The sequence below is a fragment of the Centruroides sculpturatus genome, unplaced genomic scaffold (assembly GCF_000671375.1).
Source record: "Centruroides sculpturatus isolate CEXI.00-Female unplaced genomic scaffold, Cexi_2.0 scaffold736, whole genome shotgun sequence".
In the NCBI taxonomy this organism is placed as follows: domain Eukaryota; kingdom Metazoa; phylum Arthropoda; class Arachnida; order Scorpiones; family Buthidae; genus Centruroides; species Centruroides sculpturatus.
Genome location: NW_019385055.1, coordinates 395,493 through 415,599, shown reverse-complemented (window position 1 = coordinate 415,599; position 20,107 = coordinate 395,493). Strand labels below are relative to the sequence as shown.

At 30.0% G+C, this 20,107-nt stretch overlaps 3 protein-coding genes across 3 annotated transcripts; all 3 read right to left on the bottom strand.

Annotated features, from left to right (window-relative positions):
- Nucleotides 1-1,232: 1,232 nt before the first annotated feature.
- Nucleotides 1,233-11,677, bottom strand: LOC111634023. The gene is made up of 4 exons (XM_023378700.1): nt 11,616-11,677; nt 6,301-6,420; nt 5,982-6,160; nt 1,233-1,776 (listed from the first exon to the last, which is right to left on the bottom strand). Exons 1-4 carry the CDS (start codon nt 11,659-11,661, stop codon nt 1,696-1,698), a joined length of 426 nt encoding a protein of 141 aa, XP_023234468.1. The 5' UTR covers nt 11,662-11,677; the 3' UTR covers nt 1,233-1,695.
- A 458-nt stretch (nt 11,678-12,135) lies between these two features.
- On the bottom strand, nt 12,136-16,536 carry LOC111634029 (protein POLR1D-like). The gene is made up of 2 exons (XM_023378706.1): nt 16,206-16,536; nt 12,136-12,173 (listed from the first exon to the last, which is right to left on the bottom strand). The coding sequence occupies exons 1-2, from the start codon at nt 16,534-16,536 to the stop codon at nt 12,136-12,138; spliced, it is 369 nt and encodes a 122-aa protein (XP_023234474.1).
- Nucleotides 16,537-19,106: 2,570 nt separating this feature from the next.
- Nucleotides 19,107-19,551, bottom strand: LOC111634017 (protein POLR1D-like; the record flags this gene model as incomplete). The annotated part of the gene is made up of 1 exon (XM_023378696.1): nt 19,107-19,551. A coding segment is annotated over one exon (375 nt), but the record flags the coding sequence as incomplete, so codon positions are not given.
- Between the last annotated feature and the right edge of the window lie 556 nt (nt 19,552-20,107).

Genomic DNA, 20,107 nt, shown 5'->3' with positions numbered 1-20,107 from the left:
TGTACAATATATTATACTTTTCCATTAGCAGGTCATGCCAGTCATATAACTAACTCCGTTCAGGGGAAAAGTTTTGAATTGAAATAACGTGGCTTCCGGTTTGCATCGGAAGTTCATATACAGTATAGTTAATCAGGGCCTCCTGCCCCTATGCTTTCTATATCCGGTCTTCACTTTCGTGTATCTAACTCAGGTCTCGAAATTAAGGAAGGACAGATAGTACACGGATGACTGTGTCAATTTAGTCTACAATTTTCTCAAATTGCAGCCCAGCAAACTAAAAGTGGAAGAAAAAACTGCAAAATGTAATTAATAGGATTGTTCCAGTTTATTCGATTTTTGCTAATTAACAAATAAAAGTGGAATTCTTTAGGCCGATTAAGATGTAGTATGTTTCCTTATGTACTCAAAGTTTTCCAAGGTAAATTGGTTACATCTATTTTTTGATTCTCACCGTAAATTCTAGAACTTATAGAAAAAATATTGGATATTCCATGGTATCTTTCTTATAAAAAGGAATCATAGTGTCACATTTCAAAAAAGGGAGTGATCAGAGTCAGACTGTTTGTTTACAGACTCTGCCACAACTGATTTGAACAGACTTGGAGTAAAAATAATACAGAAATCTATTGTAAAAAAAGATTAATTATTGTAAATATTTTTCAGTGTTACTTGAATTTGACAGTAATTCTTGGATGTTTTTTAAAAGAGGATTTTTTTAAAGTCAAAATGGAGGACATCTCCAAAAGGAGGATATATTGTTAATTTGGATGTCATATTCCTTTTGAATATTTATTTGATAAATAATTAAAATAAAAACTATAGTTATTAGAAATAAAAATTATATTCTATTCCATGGAGGAATATACTTTTCAGTTATAAAATGATTTTTAAAGCACAAGCTAGTCTGTTCAATGTAACTTCATGTATGAAACAAAAAACAAAACAGCCACCTTGTGACTATGCTACAAAATGTATCTTTCCATGTTACCTGTCTCATCGGAGACTCAACAGCAGTGTCCTAAATAAAAATATCAACATACTTTAATTATTATAAATTTAGTCCCAAAGACAACTGCTAGCCAAGAGTGCTGCTTTTGTAAACTGTTTCTTATGGAAACATGCATGAAGTTATAGCAAACGTGCTGTAGTTCTCATCAGTTATAAAGAATAATACATATCTATTTATGATTTCAATCAAATACTTTAATTGAAAATGTAATATTACATAGAAAATGTGTGTAATAGTAATAATATAAAATATAACATTTATAAAATAGATATTTTGACAAATAATGACAAAGTGTTCTATTTTAATTAGAGTAGACAATAACATTACAGTATATATATTTCAGATCTATATTACCAGTGAAAGACAAAAATGTTTTTCTCAATAATAATATTTCTGTAATATTTTAAAAAATAGTTTTAAATGCAAATTAACTTAAGAGATTCAATGAATTACAATAAATCTGAAAATATATATATTACATAAAGGAAACAAAAGGAAAAATTTAATTTAGTTATTAAATTATGTGCATCTTGATTACAACAAAAATATTTTAAAAACTTAAAAATGGAATGTTATATGAAATTATCTTCGGACAAAACACAGATTCATAATAAGCATATCTTAATATTTTTTGTGGACGGATTTATCATTTACAAAATATTTATATGAAAAAATTCCGTACTTTATAGAAATTTTATGATCCAAGTGAAGATAATCATGCAACTTGAAATCAAAATATTTGACTGCAAATGACTTCCTGACAGCTGTAATAAAACATTATTAAATATATTTATATATATTTAATTAAAATCCATAAAAAATTTCAAGTATATAGCAATTGTTTTTCTTCTTAATGTAGTTTAAAATATAAATCAATATGTATAATTAGGTTAATTTTAAAATTTGTCAATACTGAATTAAAAACAAATCTGTTCTTAATGGTTCTTTTAACTGCTGCATAATATTTAAAAAATAATAATAATAAAATTTACAAAAATAATTTTTATTAACTATGCTTTTATGCAATGAAGAATTTTAGCTAAATATATAAATATAACAAACAAAAAGTGGGTAATTATAAATTTTTTAAGAATTGAATTTAATACCATAAACAGCACCACTTTATGATGATACTTAATAATATAATTTTAATACTTTTTCTGCAAAACTATAGATTTACTAATAGAATATAGAATTTTAATGTCTTTTTAAAAAAATAGATAAAATTTGACAAAAACAACTTTCATTAGCTTTTATATATTTATACAGTAAGTTCTCTTTTTACATGATGTATAGACAGTATGCATTCTGGAAAACTTGGACGATTTTACACTCAAATATATGTAATTTTAGAAAAGCATAGAAAAGCAGAAATGGTAAAAATGTCTATAATTAATATTTATTCTCTCATTATAAGGTATCTTTTAAACAATTACACAGTAAAATCTGACTAAAATAAACTGCAAGAAACTGAATCTTGCTTAAAGCAGAAAATTTTTTGTTCTAGTAATTTCCATATTGTATTAATACACAAATGTGCATCTATTTGCATCTATACAAGTTAGAATTTAATACAGAAACAGAACTGAATAAAATTTAATGATTCCATGGTTAAAGTTAATCTGTACAATGGAATATACTTAGTTCGGAGAGATGCTCTGCTAATCGTTATCATCATCCACATGATACAGATTAGTTAAAAGAAAATTCTTGGAAATATTGTGTAATTCAGTCGCATGTAGCATGAAAACATCCAGGTGATCCTTAAAAGTCATTTCAAAAAATGTCTTAAAAAGAATTTTTTTTGTCAAAATTGACAGCTTGCTGATAAGGCTGAAAAACAAGATGCACTTAGAGTTATAACACCAGTTGGATGACTAGAACAATACAGTAATAAAAATGTCTATCAAAAAGTCTTAATTGAATTCCACCAAGGTTTAATTTGAAATAAAACTTTTGGACTAACATTTTCAATCTACACATGGAGACTGAAAACAGTCCAAAAGTTTTATTTCTTATTGGGTTGTTCAGAAAGTAATTTAGTTTTTTTTTACCACTAGATGGATTAGTCATATTTTTGCCGCCATTTTTAATCTAAACTGTATTATCATTATATATTTTGACAGCTAGCATCTTAAGGCTTATTTGTAAAAAATTTTGTTTGATTCTGTGCAATTGTTTATTTTTTGTGTCTCATCAAATATGGAAGATCGAAAGCAGCATTTTCAGCATATTTTGCTCTTTTATTACTGAAAAGGTAAGAATGCTGTTCAAGTGAGAAAAAAATTGTGTGACGTGTATGGAAAAGATGTGAACGACAGTGCCAAAACAGTGACAGTTGACAGAACAACAGTGCCAAAACTGGTTTACAAAATTTCGTTCTGGCAATTTCAATATTAAAGATGCACCACGTTATGGATGGCCAGTTGAAGCCAATGAAAACAAAATAAAGATACCGATTGAAGCAAACTGCCGAATAACAACACATGAAATCACTAAGAGATTAAATTTGTCAAATTGAACTGTTTATGATTACTTGAAACAAATTGGTTTCGTTTCAAAGCTTGATATATGGGTTCCACATGTTCTTAAAGAGAGATACTCTCTTTGGTGGGATTTTAAGAAAATTTTTTTTTTGGAGCTTTTATCAGACAATTTAACAATTGATTTGAAAGTACTGCCATCAAGTAAACAAATTGAGTAATATCATCAAACAGAAAAGGAGGCCAGAATTGATCAACAAAACAGGTGTAGTGTTTTACCACAATAATGTCAAATTTCACACAAGTTTGGTAACTCGTCAGAAACTGTTATAACTTAGATGGGATGTGCTATCACACCAACCGTATTCGCCAGATCGAGCACACTCAGATTATTACTTGTTCCGGTCTATACAAATTTTTTTAACTGTAAGACATTTACTTGAAATCACAATGTCAAAAATTACTTGGATCAGTTTTTTGTAAGCAACGATCAAAACTTTTAGGAATGTGAAATCATGCTACTACCAGAAACGATGACAACAGGTATTTGACCAAAATGGCCGATATATAATTGAATAAAATATTAATTTATTATAAAAATATTGTGTTTTTCCCACAGAAAAAAATAAAATTACTTTCCAAACAACCCAATAAATCTCCAAATTTCATTTCTGCTAACTTCATTCAGTCCAGATGCTGAGGCCACCTTAATGTTATCATTAATAGCTGTGATAGTTGTATTATAGACAATGGAATCTCCATATTTATTACAAAACTGAAGTTATATCATCATCCACACAATGTTAATAAATATAGAAGAACAAATAGTTCACTGAGTTCAGCATTATAAGTACTTTTTATCACAAGTACTTTCAACAAATTTATAATTGTCGTCATCGGGCGAATTAATATTTTAAAATAACATACAGAATATTCTGAAAAGAATATTAGAACACATATTTTCAAATTAAAATAATTGATAAAACTGTTAAGAACAAACATTTAATTTTCAAACGTGTTCAAGTTGTATGTGCAATGTAATACATATGTTGCAAAGCAGCGCATGCGTGGATGTATGCCCACGTTAGTAACGTGATAGCAGATGTGGATTGTTGTTTAATCACTTATACAGCATGACCCATACACTGGACAGGTTGAGATTGGGGGCGTTGCATGCCTCTAAGGTTGCCACGAGAATGGCCTCCCATATAAAGACAGTTTTCAATTTTTGCAGCATTTGAGCATTGTAGCTTGGGTCCATAGCAGGTCATAATCCTGTTCGAGCACCTTTTTTGTAAGCTCTGTGGTGTGCCTCTCTTCACTACATCATCTTGGTGTTCTGCTAGTCGGCTGGCAAGCATTCTTGTCGTGGCCCCTATGTACTTTATATTTGCTCCCATTGTGAGGTTTTCCTGCAGTACAGCATAGACCTCCAAGAGCATAATCTTCTCCTACCCATCCCCACTACCAAATGTATGCAGGCTCATCTGCAATGATCGGGATAAATTCTCTACTTTAGAAAAATCAGGAGTTACTAACGTGTCATGTTACTAATGTGGGCATACATCCATGCATGCGCCGCTTCGCAACATATGTATTACATCGCACATACAACTTCGAACACGTTTGAAAATTAAATGTTTGTTTTTAATGGCTTTACCAATTATTTCAATTTGAAAATATGTGTTCTAATATTCTGTATGTTATTTTAAAATATTTATTCGCCTGACGACGACAATTATAAATTTGTTGAAAGTACTTGCGATAAAAAGTACTTATAACGCCAAACTCAGTGAACTATCTGTTCTTCTATACAATATTTGGTGTGAGTAGCAATCTATAGTACATTAATGAATATAACATTTCATTCTAAGCAGTCTTGATATTCTCATAGAAGATAATTTGCAGCATATAACTTTGAAATTATGTAAAGAGAGAATTTTCTGTGTATGAAACTATTTACATATTCCACAAAATTACTTCAATACTAATTTTGTAATTAATTCAAAAATACTCTTTTTCATGTTCTAAATTTAGATAAGTCAACTGGCCTAGAATCTTAACATATTTATAGACAGCATGTGTAGATATAAATGAAAAGCAATACTCAGATTACAAGCATAAAAGTAAAAGCAGATTAATAGCAAGAAGCATAAAAGTGAAAAACCTTTTCAAATTCATGTTAATTTCTCCTATAAACTTTGTTTCAACTATCTTGTTATGGTTCTAACTAATGCTAATAAAAACACGAATTCTCTCTTTAGTCATTGTTTATTTTTCTTAATCTTTTCACAAAAAAACAAATTTTAGCTCTACAAACATGAAAAATGATTGCAAATACAGAACTGTAAATGTGTGAAGTCCATAAATGGGAAATGTGTTAATATGGAGTTTTCTACTGGATTATTTTTACTTTAAAAGCATTGTTCAGTAAGATTTATATTTTAAAAAAAGGCAATTTTAACATTTATTAATAGTATACTTACAGTAACATAGTAATTACATCTATTGCCATGGCAGCATTCTGCACATTCCCAATCATTATACCAGATCCTGTCACAAAGAGAACTCTTTGATTTAATTATATCTGCACATGACTTATTGTTTGCACATGATTTAGAAATGTAAAATTGTTTCTCTCCACTAGGAGCCCAATATGGAGTACCTGAAAAATGTTTACATTAAGATGTTATACTTCATAAATCATAAATAATGCTTTTTATTTCAGAAATTTTATTAAACAATATAAGATTTTATTTATTATGCCGGTTTATATTTGAACAAACTGTATTTAAATTTACTCACTTCCCCATTTAATTTCTGTTAAACATCTATCTTGTCCAACATCACAAGTTCTAATTGTTTTAATGCATTTATCATAATTAGTGTCTTGATCTTCACAAACATAGCATTCAAGTGAATATGCTAAAAAACAAAAAAATATTATATAATTTAAAATTAATCTTATTTTTAGTGCATTTTTAACAAAATGATTTTCAAATTGCTGAAAATAAAATTAAACTTTACATTATAGTTTGAATTATTTTACAAAACTTCTCTTGAATAATAGTTTCATAATATAGTAGAATCTACTTATTCTAATCACTTTTGGCTCAGTTGTAGTGATGATGATAACCAACCAACAACATTAATAACAACATTAAATCATTACTAATTAGTAAAAATTTTGACATTTAATGTTACAACTAAAGACTATATGAGTTGAAGATTTATTAATTATTATTATTATTAATTAATAGTAACTCAACCAACATTTACTGAAGAAAGCAATGCCAGCAATTTATACTATTGTACTATGAGCAAATAATGACTAAAGTGATTAATGTTTTAAGCACTCTAGTTTGTTGCTGTGTCCTATAGTCTCTTTTGTATCTTCTGTACATGGATGAGTTATTAATGTTGTTTGTCCTACAGGAGGTTCACCAACTTGTGGGTAAGTTCTGAAAAGTCAAGAAATTCAGACAAAGAAGGTCTGGTAGATCCAGCCCAGAAACAAGAACTTAAACAGCTAAATTATGTCATTAAAATATTTTATCAAATGTCATCATTATACTGTTCTGTCAAAATATTTTGTTTTGGAATCTTCAGAGTTTCAATCTTTATCTACATCAGACCTTAATGTAGCTACCATTAAGGATAGAATTTGAAAGCATTATTTGTAAATAAATGCACATGCTTTTATTTAGTTTCTACTAAATAAAAGCATGTGCATTTATTTAGTAGAAACACCAAAAAAGCAGATATTTAATTCATTTTTAAGTTTGAATTTAAAACATATAAAATTTGTAACTTATATAAAGTTTTAATGGTTCTTGCAAAGAACTCCTAAAAGAGAACTGCCATGTTTGTATGTGATGATGTTAAACTAGAAGAAAGAAGCATATCTGATCTAGTTTAAGAAATAGTCCATATGGGTTGTCATTCAAAAAGGCATTTACATTCAGCTTTGTTTTCCAATGCACAAGCAGGTTGTCAACATATCTCTTACAGACAATAATCTTTGGTATGAATACAAATAGGACTTTTTCTTCAAATTGACTAATGATTATCCTGTACATTGATTGGAAGAAAAAGTCATACCAATACTCATACTGAAGATTATTGTATGTAATAGATATGTTAACAATTTGCTTTTACATTGGTAAATACAGTTTTTGAATTTAATTTTTATGAAATTGCATCTATGTATTTATAAGTCCATTTTTAAGTCAATCCCCTGAAAACTATATTAATATGTACAATGACAATCAAGGAAAATCATGCTTTATTATTTAATTTAGACACTTATATTTCTTTTTAATATAAAAAAAAAACAAATTTTTACATAAAGACTATAATGAGCAATTTGTTAATAAAAATTAATTTTTTTTATTTTTCAACATAAAACAAAATTACTGCTTTACGATCAAAATACTCAATGTTGCTCTGGATAAAAAATTACCACTTTTAATACCATAATAATTTAACATCTGTCCTTATTACTGTACTTTTTTACCAAGGCAATGCTGGTCTTCCAGTTAATAAATGGAATATTTTTTACATAAAAAAAACTATTGTTCTGACAGTTTTTTAGTTTTTAATCCTTTCCATTCCATGTGTATTAAAAGTTAAGATCTCTACAGATATTGTTTGGTTTAAAATAAATTTCACTTAAATTTATTGTATAATTTTTAGTTTTTGTATCTTGATATGATTGTTTAAAAAGTTTTATAATTCATAAATGATATATTCATCAACAAAATGTTTAAAAATATAACATAAAAAAATCAATGTTGTCATTAATATGTTTAACTTTTTTGCTATTCCATTTCATATCAATAAGACTATTAATTAATGTAGAACATGTAGTTAATCAATCTCTCTGAAATAAGCAATGTATATCTAATGATAATAGCTTTGCTTAATTATTAAGTATCTAATTTTACCAATTTACTTTATCAATATTGATCAGAAAATTTTAGTTTATTATACAGTTTATCATGCTGATTAATGTGATATAAGCTTACAACTAATGATGATTAACACTGATTAGACTTAATTAAAGTAAATTATATACTAAGCAATAAACAGCATTGTCATAAAATCACTGCATAAAATTCCTGCGTCTACCAATTATAGAATATTTTAATGACAAATTCAGCATAAGATGAATTGAGCATGAATCTTGATATGGATTTCTTGAAGTCCAGACTTGTGAAGTAATATACCTTTTGCAATAGATAAGAATGAAAGAAATGTTCTTACATTTTCAACCCAGTCACAATTGACCATATTCAGGCAGGAACAAATGTAAGAAACTCCAAATCTTCACAACTAAAGATGGCCTCCAAGTTGAAAATGATAATGTTTCTTCAACCTCACCCATTCTTAAAGGTATACTTCATTAAAATAACTATAAATAACTGTTACTTCATTAAAATAACTATAGTGGCTAGTTGACTTTATCCAGATATAAAAATAAATGATAATTTAATTTGGGGAACTGTGAATAGATGAATAGAAAACTTTCTCAGTTCCGCCCTCTAATAGCAGAAGACTTAAAAACAGCTATCAAAAAAACTGTTTTAATGATTTTCAATCATCAATATGGAAGATAATGTTCAAAAGAATAAGAGAAAAAATTTAAAATTTGAGGAGAGAATAGAGACAGTAAACAGATAACTTATATTTTGTATATAGATTTCATGACCACTCTAGGTTTGAAGAAATACTTATCTGTTAACTGATCTGTTAAAGATCTGCTTGTCACATTGCATCATTTCACATGTTGCATTCCAATGTCATGCTGTATTGTGTCACATACTGTAGCATTGCTTATGAAATGCTTATAAATTATGAAATTAGCCTACTTGGATTTTGCTACAAGGAATTTAAAAGGTGTAAACTAAAATCTAAGTAAAGATTATTTGTTTCTAAAATTTGGAAAATATTTTTTTATTTTCATATGTAATATCAGAATTGATTATTTTTAAGAAAATAGTTATATCACAATTAATCTACTGTTATCTGTTGGCATGCAAATTAGTCCATCAGTTTAGCATTTCAGGTTAGACATACTGTTGAAGAATCATTTAGATGAGAAATCATGAGTGTGATAAATTTCTTCACTATATTCAATTTGTATAAGAATGAAGATATTGCATTCAGCTTCTGCAGAAATATGATACTTTACTTTCCAAACATTTTTTCAAAAAAGGTAATAAAATGCCATTATGTGAAGCGTGTCAAAGTCAAATTGAAAAAAAACAAAGCCATATGTAAGTGTGTTTTTGTTGTGCAGATGGATGCACAGATGAAAGGTTAGTTTTTTCATATATTTTAGATTTGAGTTTTGTAGAGTTAAAGAATTATTGTTATTCTAAGTGAAGGAAATAAGTAGCATTCTTTTAAATTGTCATTTAAAGTAGTAATAAGTAAATGTTTTAATGTAACAAAATGTATGAAATTGTAAAATTTTAGGATATTCATTTTGTTTAAGATTTAATTTTTCTTTCTTTGAATATTGTACTTTATTGTAACAATATTGTATAGAGTATGATAGAGTACCAGAAACTCAACATTCTATGAAACTCATTTTGTCAATTAAAAAAATGTAATCTAATTTTTACATGTATAACTTAACAACTAAGATCAAGTAAGTTATTGTTCTTCTCTGGTGACATTTGATAATAACATCAATTTCACATATTAACAAAGGATACAACCCTTTTTTTTCACTGAAAAATACAACATGACTGTCACTAATTTGAAAATAGCCCTGAATAGCCAATATTTTTTAAAAGTGATAATTTAACTACAATTATAGTCACTGTTAGTATGTAGTTAATACACACATATAATACCTTTACAAAAATTCCGTTATATAGATTAGTATCATCTTTATGCCGTAAAACACGCCATTACCAGTAACTCATCACCTTCTCAGTCTGCATTCAATTGAGTTTGTGGGACTTTACCATACTTGTAATATTTTAGAAAAATTGTTTCAATCATTTATAAATAAATTTTGAATCTGAATTTTAGAATAGCATACTTTTTCGACTCCAATGAAAAACAAACTATTTGACAATATAATATTGGAATGTGCCACATGACCAGATATGAGGGTCTTTAATGGATAAATACCAAAATATTAGGCAAACAGGTATTTTAATATATATAAAAGCTTTATGTGACAAATGTAAAAGGACACAATTGCAGTTGAGAATGAACAAAACTGTTGGGACCTTAACAGAGATATAGAGCATGCCCATAGGAGCAAAAAGTCAAAGAAACCATATCTCTACATGTGACCCTTCACGAGATATAGCGCCCCAAAATCAGCCTACTTTCAGGGAGCAATCAGGAGTAACACTGTACACTCTGCTAAGACTATCTGATTTAACTATTCAGCCCAGGTGACTGTGCTGGCTTTGAGTAACCCGCTTGACTCTTCTTGGAGTGTACCAAGGAGTACATAATGTTATACAGTTTTAGAAGATTTGGAGGCTTACCCCATCCGGGCTGAGGAGCAAGCGATAACGAGCACATAGTTACATTGAAGGCACTGGTCCCATACCTTTAACACAACTTGCTTACCAAACATAATATCCACAAGCAAGACTGAGACCAACACTGCCCACCATTAAGGTTCCACATTTGGAGGAGAATGTCTCGAAAAGTTGTTCACATGTTGGATGTTTCTTAATTCTTTACCAATAAACGTCATTAGAATGTCCAATCACCACGCCAGGCTGTCTGTTAAACATGCAATAGGCTCAGCAGAGCATACAGCGCGACTCCCTTGTGTCTGGAAGTAGGCTGTTTTTAGTGGGCCATATCTACCAAAGGGTTACATATAGATATATGATTCCTTTGACTTTTTTGCTTCTACAGGCATACTCTACAGCTATGTTAAGGCTCTAACAGTGTCATTTCACATCTGCAATCTTAGTCAATTGGTAAATAATGTCATTTGTTTCCAGTTTCCTTAGAGTCAACGCAGGTCAGTTTTGTATCTGTGATAATTTTATTGTTGTATAAATATTTAAAAAGTGGATAATTCAACTGAAAATATATAAATAATTTGAACGAAAATCAAAAATAAAACTGGTATTTACCTGATGACATAAATCCGATAAATATTAAAACGTTTACAGCTATCATTGTTATTTAATTACTTATGGATTATACAATAAAAAAAAATAAAATGATTTTAAATATTGTAAAATTTGCTCTTAAACTTCATAACAAAAAAAAAAAGACAACACCCGATATAAACTAGAAGAGCGCCATCTATCGGTTTTACGTTTTAACGTTGCCAGCTATGACGTGTTGAAAAAAATTTCGAAGTGATATTTAATGGATTTTTTGAAATGTCATATGAATCCATAAAGTTTTCATAAAGTCAATATTTATTCCGTTCGAAAGGCATGCAATATTAATATATAATAACGGCTCGTAACGTTCCTCTAATTTTGATACTTATTCCTAGATTTCACGTATTCATAAATAAAACACTTTGTCACATTCGTCTACATTATTTTAAAACTTTAGATTGGATACGTGATACCTGTAATAGAAAATTGTCAAATGACAAAAGTTATTGGATTATGAATTGATCCGTTAATTCTTCGTAAATTAAACCGACAAATTTGGATTGTGTAGGGCTAATTTGGCTAGAAATTTATTTCAAAATATTGATATAAAAACATGAAATCGTGGATATACGAGATTGTTTCTGGACTTGTCATTGTTTGAGAGAAATATTAATTAATATCTGAAAACAATCGCAAAATAAGACTTGATTACATAAATTGTTTTCATTTGAATGTAATACAGTTTTGAATGTTTCCAGAAAATTGATAAATAATGTATAGGCCTATGTGTTTTATTATTATTAAAATCACTTAAAACAATGAATATTTTTTAAATTAAAAAATACAATACATCAATATTCATAACTTAAAAGTCCATCAGTGGCCGAATAGATAGAACTACTGAACACGTAGTTGGTCGTGGGTTCGTGCTTCATCAATGGGTGGGCCATGTGGAGTTTTCCGGATTTCTTTTCCATTTGTAACACCTAAACAGAGGGCCAAATTCCCGTAGAAAGTCCTCCCGGGAGGCATTCCTCTTCGATAGATCGCCCATGTATCGCGTTGCCGTATACAAACAATCCAATCCGGATAATCGTGACTTAAATAGGTTTGTGAAAACCATCATCAAACGAGCGTTTTTGTATCTATGAGTGGCCGGAAGATTCCACTTACAGATTTTCAGTTGTAGCGACGAGTATGGCGACGGTTTCTATGAAAACAATGTTACACGGCATTGCTCTAGCAATTCGTCGTGCCGCTAAAGAAAATTCCGTGGCTTCGAATATTTGCCGTTGTCACTAACACTCACTGCATTCTATAGCCAATAAAGTGATAGCATATATCTGACGTCAGAACAATAGTATCTATCCGGTGCTGAAAAGTGTGACAGTACTGCACTGTATATCTATAATTGGCCGGTATATTAGCGTTTCCAATTGACTTCTTTTGCATAGCCGCCAACGCTACCGCGTTTGATATAATAATGTTCTATTCTTGGCCGCCATCACTCGTGGAAACTTTTTAGTGGAATCAAGGCTTACGGCGTCCGCCTACTACTATGGGATCCAATTCGGACAAGCAACCTAAAGAAATTTTTCGTGGGTATTTTTTCTCCGATATGTCGGGCACGGTCCCTGGTCACCCAGTCCTCCCATTGTGGACCTGCCGAACCCAAGACGGATATAGAAAAAATGACCTTATTATTGTCCACAGGGTATAGTTACTTAACTTAACCGGCAACATTTAAAATGCGTGTGGCGCCATCTGTTATGAATTTTTATTTAAAATATTTTTTTATTTTTAATTATTATAAAATGACATAAAGCTTATTTTTGAGAGTAGTGATGAATTTTATAAAATTATAAATGCTAATAACGAGTAAAATTGTCATTAAGTCCGACCCTACTCGAGATATGACACACGATCCTGTTTTATCTCCCCATCCTCTCAACCTGTAATTACCAAAATTGAATAGCATTATCCCACTAATAAATAAACCGCCCTGAAAAATTTCAGAAATTTTTGACAAAAAGCACAGGAGTTAAGCTTCAAACAGGGTGAATGAAATCATGCCCCCCATATAAACATCCATATATACAGGAAAAAAACTGAATTTTTTGCGGACTTTTTATTAAAATGAATTTTTTGCATTTCTGGACGTTTCAAGATCCCCACTCCAAAGATGTAAAAACTTTGGGGGATCATTTTTTTGACCGATTGCCACATTTCCCTCTGTTATATAAAACAGAGCCAGGAAATTAAAAATGAAGAAAACTTATCATTAGTTCAGCATCATAAATTGTAACTGAAAAATCCTGTTTTATGTTAATAACATACCCCAACATATGTAATAAAAAATTCAGGTTTGGGTCTATATGAATCACCCTGTTTACACTTATTACATAATAAGTATTACCTAAAATGCTAATTATCTATAGAAAAATAATAATTACAGACCTGTAGCCTAGAGAATGTGGTTTTAGCATGTGACTTAGATATATATAGAACTTTCAAACTGGTTTCTCTTATACCAAAAAGCAGATGATCTTATATATCTACATGTATCATATTTTGAGACAAAATTTAATCAGAAATTTTAAGCTTTTGTTGAAACTCTTGTATGTTTGACAAATCAAAGAAAATATTAACATTGGAGAGTGGGCAATTTTTAAAAACCTGGCATATAAGGAACTTGAGGTTTTTAGTATTGGTCATAAATCCATGTTTGTGAAAACTATGCATTAAATGTTATTTCATCCCAAAAAGATGGAGATTTTCTATCTCAGGTTTACAAATTTCCAAAGGCAAAGTGTTGCAACCATGCAATAGGCTAACTTATACAGAATATATTAGACTTCCAGACAACTTGATCTTTCATACAAAAAGGAGTTTCTAATTAAATGTTTTGTCCAATAAAATTAACGTTCCTTTTATTTAAAAATTATGTTTTAATTGGAATAACCATTCAAATTTATTAAGTTAAAACCTGATGATGACTGTTTAAGATGGTTAAAAACATTTGTTTACAATTTTTTTTTTATGCTGGATTTTTGGTGTTAGTGTGTTTATTTTGATGAATTAAAAATATTATGAAGTTTGGTAGTTTTTATGCTTACTAATAGTTTTTTAATAGTTAAGTAAGTTATATACAAAGTTGAACTAGCTAGTGTAGTTAATAGAATGAAGCAAACAATGAACCTTTAACTCTGGATAAGGTTGGAGAAATGCTAGCCAATTTTATCAAACAGCCTTACCAACTGTTAAAAGCAGCCAGATGGCCATGACATTTAAGGCATAGCTTACTGCTCTGAGGACTGGGGATCCAGGCTGAGTGAAGTCCAGAAAATTTTTGTAGGTAAGCCATCCCCATTGTGGGCCTGACCAAACACACAATGGGTGTAGTAAAAAAGCCCTTTTAGTGTCCACAGGGCAAAAAGAATTAAAAAAAAAAAAAAAAAAACCCCCACTATTAAAGCTATATTGATTACTTCCCTGAAATACATACATATTACCTCATAACTGTACATTTTCCCTTCAACAAAACTCTCAATTAAAAACTATGAACATTTATGCAAATACCTAGAGTCCTAGACTAAGTTTAAATTCCAAAAGTAGGATTCCACTGGCAAATAAGAAACATCTTAATAAGTTTAGAAACTTATTTAGATGTTTCTTAACATTTTAAAGTTTAACTTAAGATGTTCTAGAATATCAATCTTAAAATTATTCTTTGTTTTATAATTATTGCATTTTTTTTACAGATCTCATAATGAAAATTCTCATAGTTATACTAATATCAATCTTATTTTACGCTGGAAAGTACGGTATGGTAATTTTCAAAAAATTAAAATTAAATTTACAAAATTCTTATTACCATTCTAAAATGTTTTTGAAAAATATCATTTTCTATAGACTCTCCTTTCTCATTCACATTCATACTGTACTTTCCGGCGTATAAGACGACCGCCAACTTTTACAGTTAAATATAGAGTTTGGGATGTACTCGCCGTATAAGACTACCCCAGCCCGCCCTTGTATCTTATTACCGTACCTCCTCCTCTGCCTCTCAGATCTCGCACATGCACACGCCTGTGCCACTTCACTGCAGTCCTCAGTAACGAGATCTGAGAAGCAGAGAAAGAGGTACGGTAATAGGATACATACAAGGGTGGGCCGGACGGGTGAAACATGCATGTTTTCTGGGCACAGTGCCACTCTATCTCTATCCATACCCCAGGCATCTCGGCTGACTGCAGCACCCGCCCTATAAGACAACATCTGGCATATAAGACGACCCCTGACTTTTGAGAAGATTTTCCTGGGTTAAAAATGTATATGTTAATAAATAGTTATTAACATATACATAACAAACACTCATACATAAAAATAGTTATTTTCATAAATTTAGTTGAACTTTTTATGAAGTTATTCATGCAGTCTGAAGGGTTTTATTGCTATTAATTAATATTGAATTCTAACAAATTTATTTCAGTTTGTCATAAATTTATTAAAATAATTTGAATTCATTATAATAATTATAAATTAAAACATATACTTTTATCAAAATTCAATTTTTATTTTTATCCAGCAATTTTTTCAAATTAGATTTACTTGAGGACTTTTGTGATTCTAATGGTAGTTCTGCTGTTTGTAACTTCATTTTTTTTGAATGATGATCACTACATTTTCTACTCTCAAGTTGAGTATTTTTGTTCTTATAAGAACTAGATGATGAAGTTTTGTTCTTACTTTGTTTATTTGTAATCAAACTTGAACTACGAACAGTATTTAGCATCATTGTATTCAAAAATCTCTTGTTTGTCTTTGGCTTTGTTGGGTTTGCCCAACCAAGTGCTCCTACCATCTCTGCTCGTACTGCTGCTCTTTTTGAATCTCGAAGAAGTTCTTCTCGAGCAAGCTCGTCCAGGGCCTTTTCATCCATTTTAAGATTTTATAATAATTATTTTCACAAAACACCTAAAAGAAAAAAAAAAATGTATACAATTTTTTGAGTCAATAAATATTTATTTGGTTTCCAATTTAATAATTAATTTAAACTTTAACTGCTTTTGAATTATTTGTATGTTAGCGAGGTTGCGGCCGAAGTTTTCATCTCTAAAATGTGAATGTCAAACGTTGAGCGCTGCTATCTTGTAAGCAATGTTCGATGTTCATGTTTTAGAGATGAAAACTTAGGCTGCAACCTCTCTATTAAATATGCAACATAAACATTTAAAACTGATTCAAAAATAATAAATTTGATCACCTTGTAGAAGAGCATTTCAAAATATTTTAAAATTTAAATTTATAGCCTAATTTTTATACAGTATATAAATCATTACAACATTTATTATTACTTTAACTGTAATCAACACACAAACTTTCCAACTCGATAGAATGCCTTTTTTGACTTGGTGTTCTCATTTCAATCTCAAATTTCTACCTTTCCTATTACCGGTTTTAAATCTGACCATTGCGCAATTCAAATTATTTCATTTTCGTATAGAAGTCAAATTTCATGCCTTCACTCCATATAACATTCTTACTATTTTAATTTCCAATTGGTCAACAGTTCAAAGGTCTTCATTGTCTATATGTTTGAGTTCTCTCAATTGGTCATTTCTTCTGAATCCTTCAATTAAACAAAAAACACTAAATATTTATAATTTTTTCTTTCACTCTATTAGGCAGTTCTTAAATTATAAAAAAATAAATCTTAACAGTCAAAAATGGCATACAAGAACACTAAAGAAAATGTGCAATCATATTCAATCTTTATGGCATAGAAGGAAAGAAAATGGTAATCTTTGCTCAGTATACATTTACATTGTTACTTTAAAGCAGTACAGTAATACCCCGAACTTATGCGATAGATGGGACCGAGCAATAACCGCGTAAGTCAAATTCGCATAAGTCGGGGTATAATTTCACATATACAGTGGTACCTCAGGTTACGAACGCCCCAGCATACGAAATTTTCAGGATACGACATGAAATTCGAGCATATTTTTGCTCCACGATACGAACAAAAACTCACCATACGACGTTACATTAGTTCGCATTTTTCATTTGTTTTTCTTACTACAGTTATTTTTTTTAATGTATTACTTGGCTTTAATTTGAGTATGTTTTTCGCGTTGGAACGAATTATTTGGTTTTACATGTAATCGTATGGGAAAAGATGATCCACCTTACGACATTTTCATGATACGATCTCAGTTTCGGAACGGATTAATTTCGTATCCTGAGGTACCACTGTAAATACATACAAATAAGTTTTAATTGGGGCCAGAGACTAAAGAAAACAATAATTTACAAAAATGTTTAATAAAATCTTAGATAATACATATGTATAACAAATTATAGTATTATACAATTTTTTACATTTACTTGATTATCACACCATAATTTTAACATTGTTTCCATCTCAGTGATAATACCGTGACGTTTACGAATGATGCTTGAATTTAAAGGTTGAGCATTTTTTACAGCTTCGAGAATTTTTTCTTTACCTTTTATAATTGTTCTGACCGTCGATTCCGGTAGATCAAACTTCTTTGCCAATTCACAAATTTTCATTTTTGTGTCGAAGTCTTTAATAATGTTAACTTTACATTCCAAAGATAAAGATTTTTCTTTTCTTGTTTGATGCAGAAGAATCAGTTCTACTTCATTTGGATGACATAGTAGAGTTTCTCGAGTCTCCGTAGATATAACGAACACAGAAATAAATAACGCAAAATAAATTGTAGCTATATGTTGATTCCGCACGACACATCCAAATATGTAAGCCGAACAATAGTGTAGGGGAGTGAGCAATCAAGAGTTGCGTGGCCCTCAAACAAAAGACGAATCAACGAGATTTGAAAATCGCGTAACTCTGGGTTCGCGTAAGTTGGGGTAGTGTAAGTCGAGGTATTACTGTATTACAAAGAATGTAAATTAAGTTATCCAAATTGTTACCGATTTTGCTTTTGNCCGCCAACTTTTACAGTTAAATATAGAGTTTGGGATATACTCGCCGTATAAGACTACCCCAGCCTGCCCTTGTATCTTATTACCGTACCTCCTCCTCTGCCTCTCAGATCTCGCACATGCACACGCCTGTGCCACTTCACTGCAGTCCTCAGTAACGAGATCTGAGAAGCAGAGAAAGAGGTACGGTAATAGGATACATACAAGGGTGGGCCGGACGGGTGAAACATGCATGTTTTCTGGGCACAGTGCCACTCTATCTCTATCCATACCCCAGGCATCTCGGCTGACTGCAGCACCCGCCCTATAAGACAACATCTGGCATATAAGACGACCCCTGACTTTTGAGAAGATTTTCCTGGGTTAAAAATGTATATGTTAATAAATAGTTATTAACATATACATAACAAACACTCATACATAAAAATAGTTATTTTCATAAATTTAGTTGAACTTTTTATGAAGTTATTCATGCAGTCTGAAGGGTTTTATTGCTATTAATTAATATTGAATTCTAACAAATTTATTTCAGTTTGTCATAAATTTATTAAAATAATTTGAATTCATTATAATAATTATAAATTAAAACATATACTTTTATCAAAATTCAATTTTTATTTTTATCCAGCAATTTTTTCAAATTAGATTTACTTGAGGACTTTTGTGATTCTAATGGTAGTTCTGCTGTTTGTAACTTCATTTTTTTTGAATGATGATCACTACATTTTCTACTCTCAAGTTGAGTATTTTTGTTCTTATAAGAACTAGATGATGAAGTTTTGTTCTTACTTTGTTTATTTGTAATCAAACTTGAACTACGAACAGTATTTAGCATCATTGTATTCAAAAATCTCTTGTTTGTCTTTGGCTTTGTTGGGTTTGCCCAACCAAGTGCTCCTACCATCTCTGCTCGTACTGCTGCTCTTTTTGAATCTCGAAGAAGTTCTTCTCGAGCAAGCTCGTCCAGGGCCTTTTCATCCATTTTAAGATTTTATAATAATTATTTTCACAAAACACCTAAAAGAAAAAAAAAAATGTATACAATTTTTTGAGTCAATAAATATTTATTTGGTTTCCAATTTAATAATTAATTTAAACTTTAACTGCTTTTGAATTATTTGTATGTTAGCGAGGTTGCGGCCGAAGTTTTCATCTCTAAAATGTGAATGTCAAACGTTGAGCGCTGCTATCTTGTAAGCAATGTTCGATGTTCATGTTTTAGAGATGAAAACTTAGGCTGCAACCTCTCTATTAAATATGCAACATAAACATTTAAAACTGATTCAAAAATAATAAATTTGATCACCTTGTAGAAGAGCATTTCAAAATATTTTAAAATTTAAATTTATAGCCTAATTTTTATACAGTATATAAATCATTACAACATTTATTATTACTTTAACTGTAATCAACACACAAACTTTCCAACTCGATAGAATGCCTTTTTTGACTTGGTGTTCTCATTTCAATCTCAAATTTCTACCTTTCCTATTACCGGTTTTAAATCTGACCATTGCGCAATTCAAATTATTTCATTT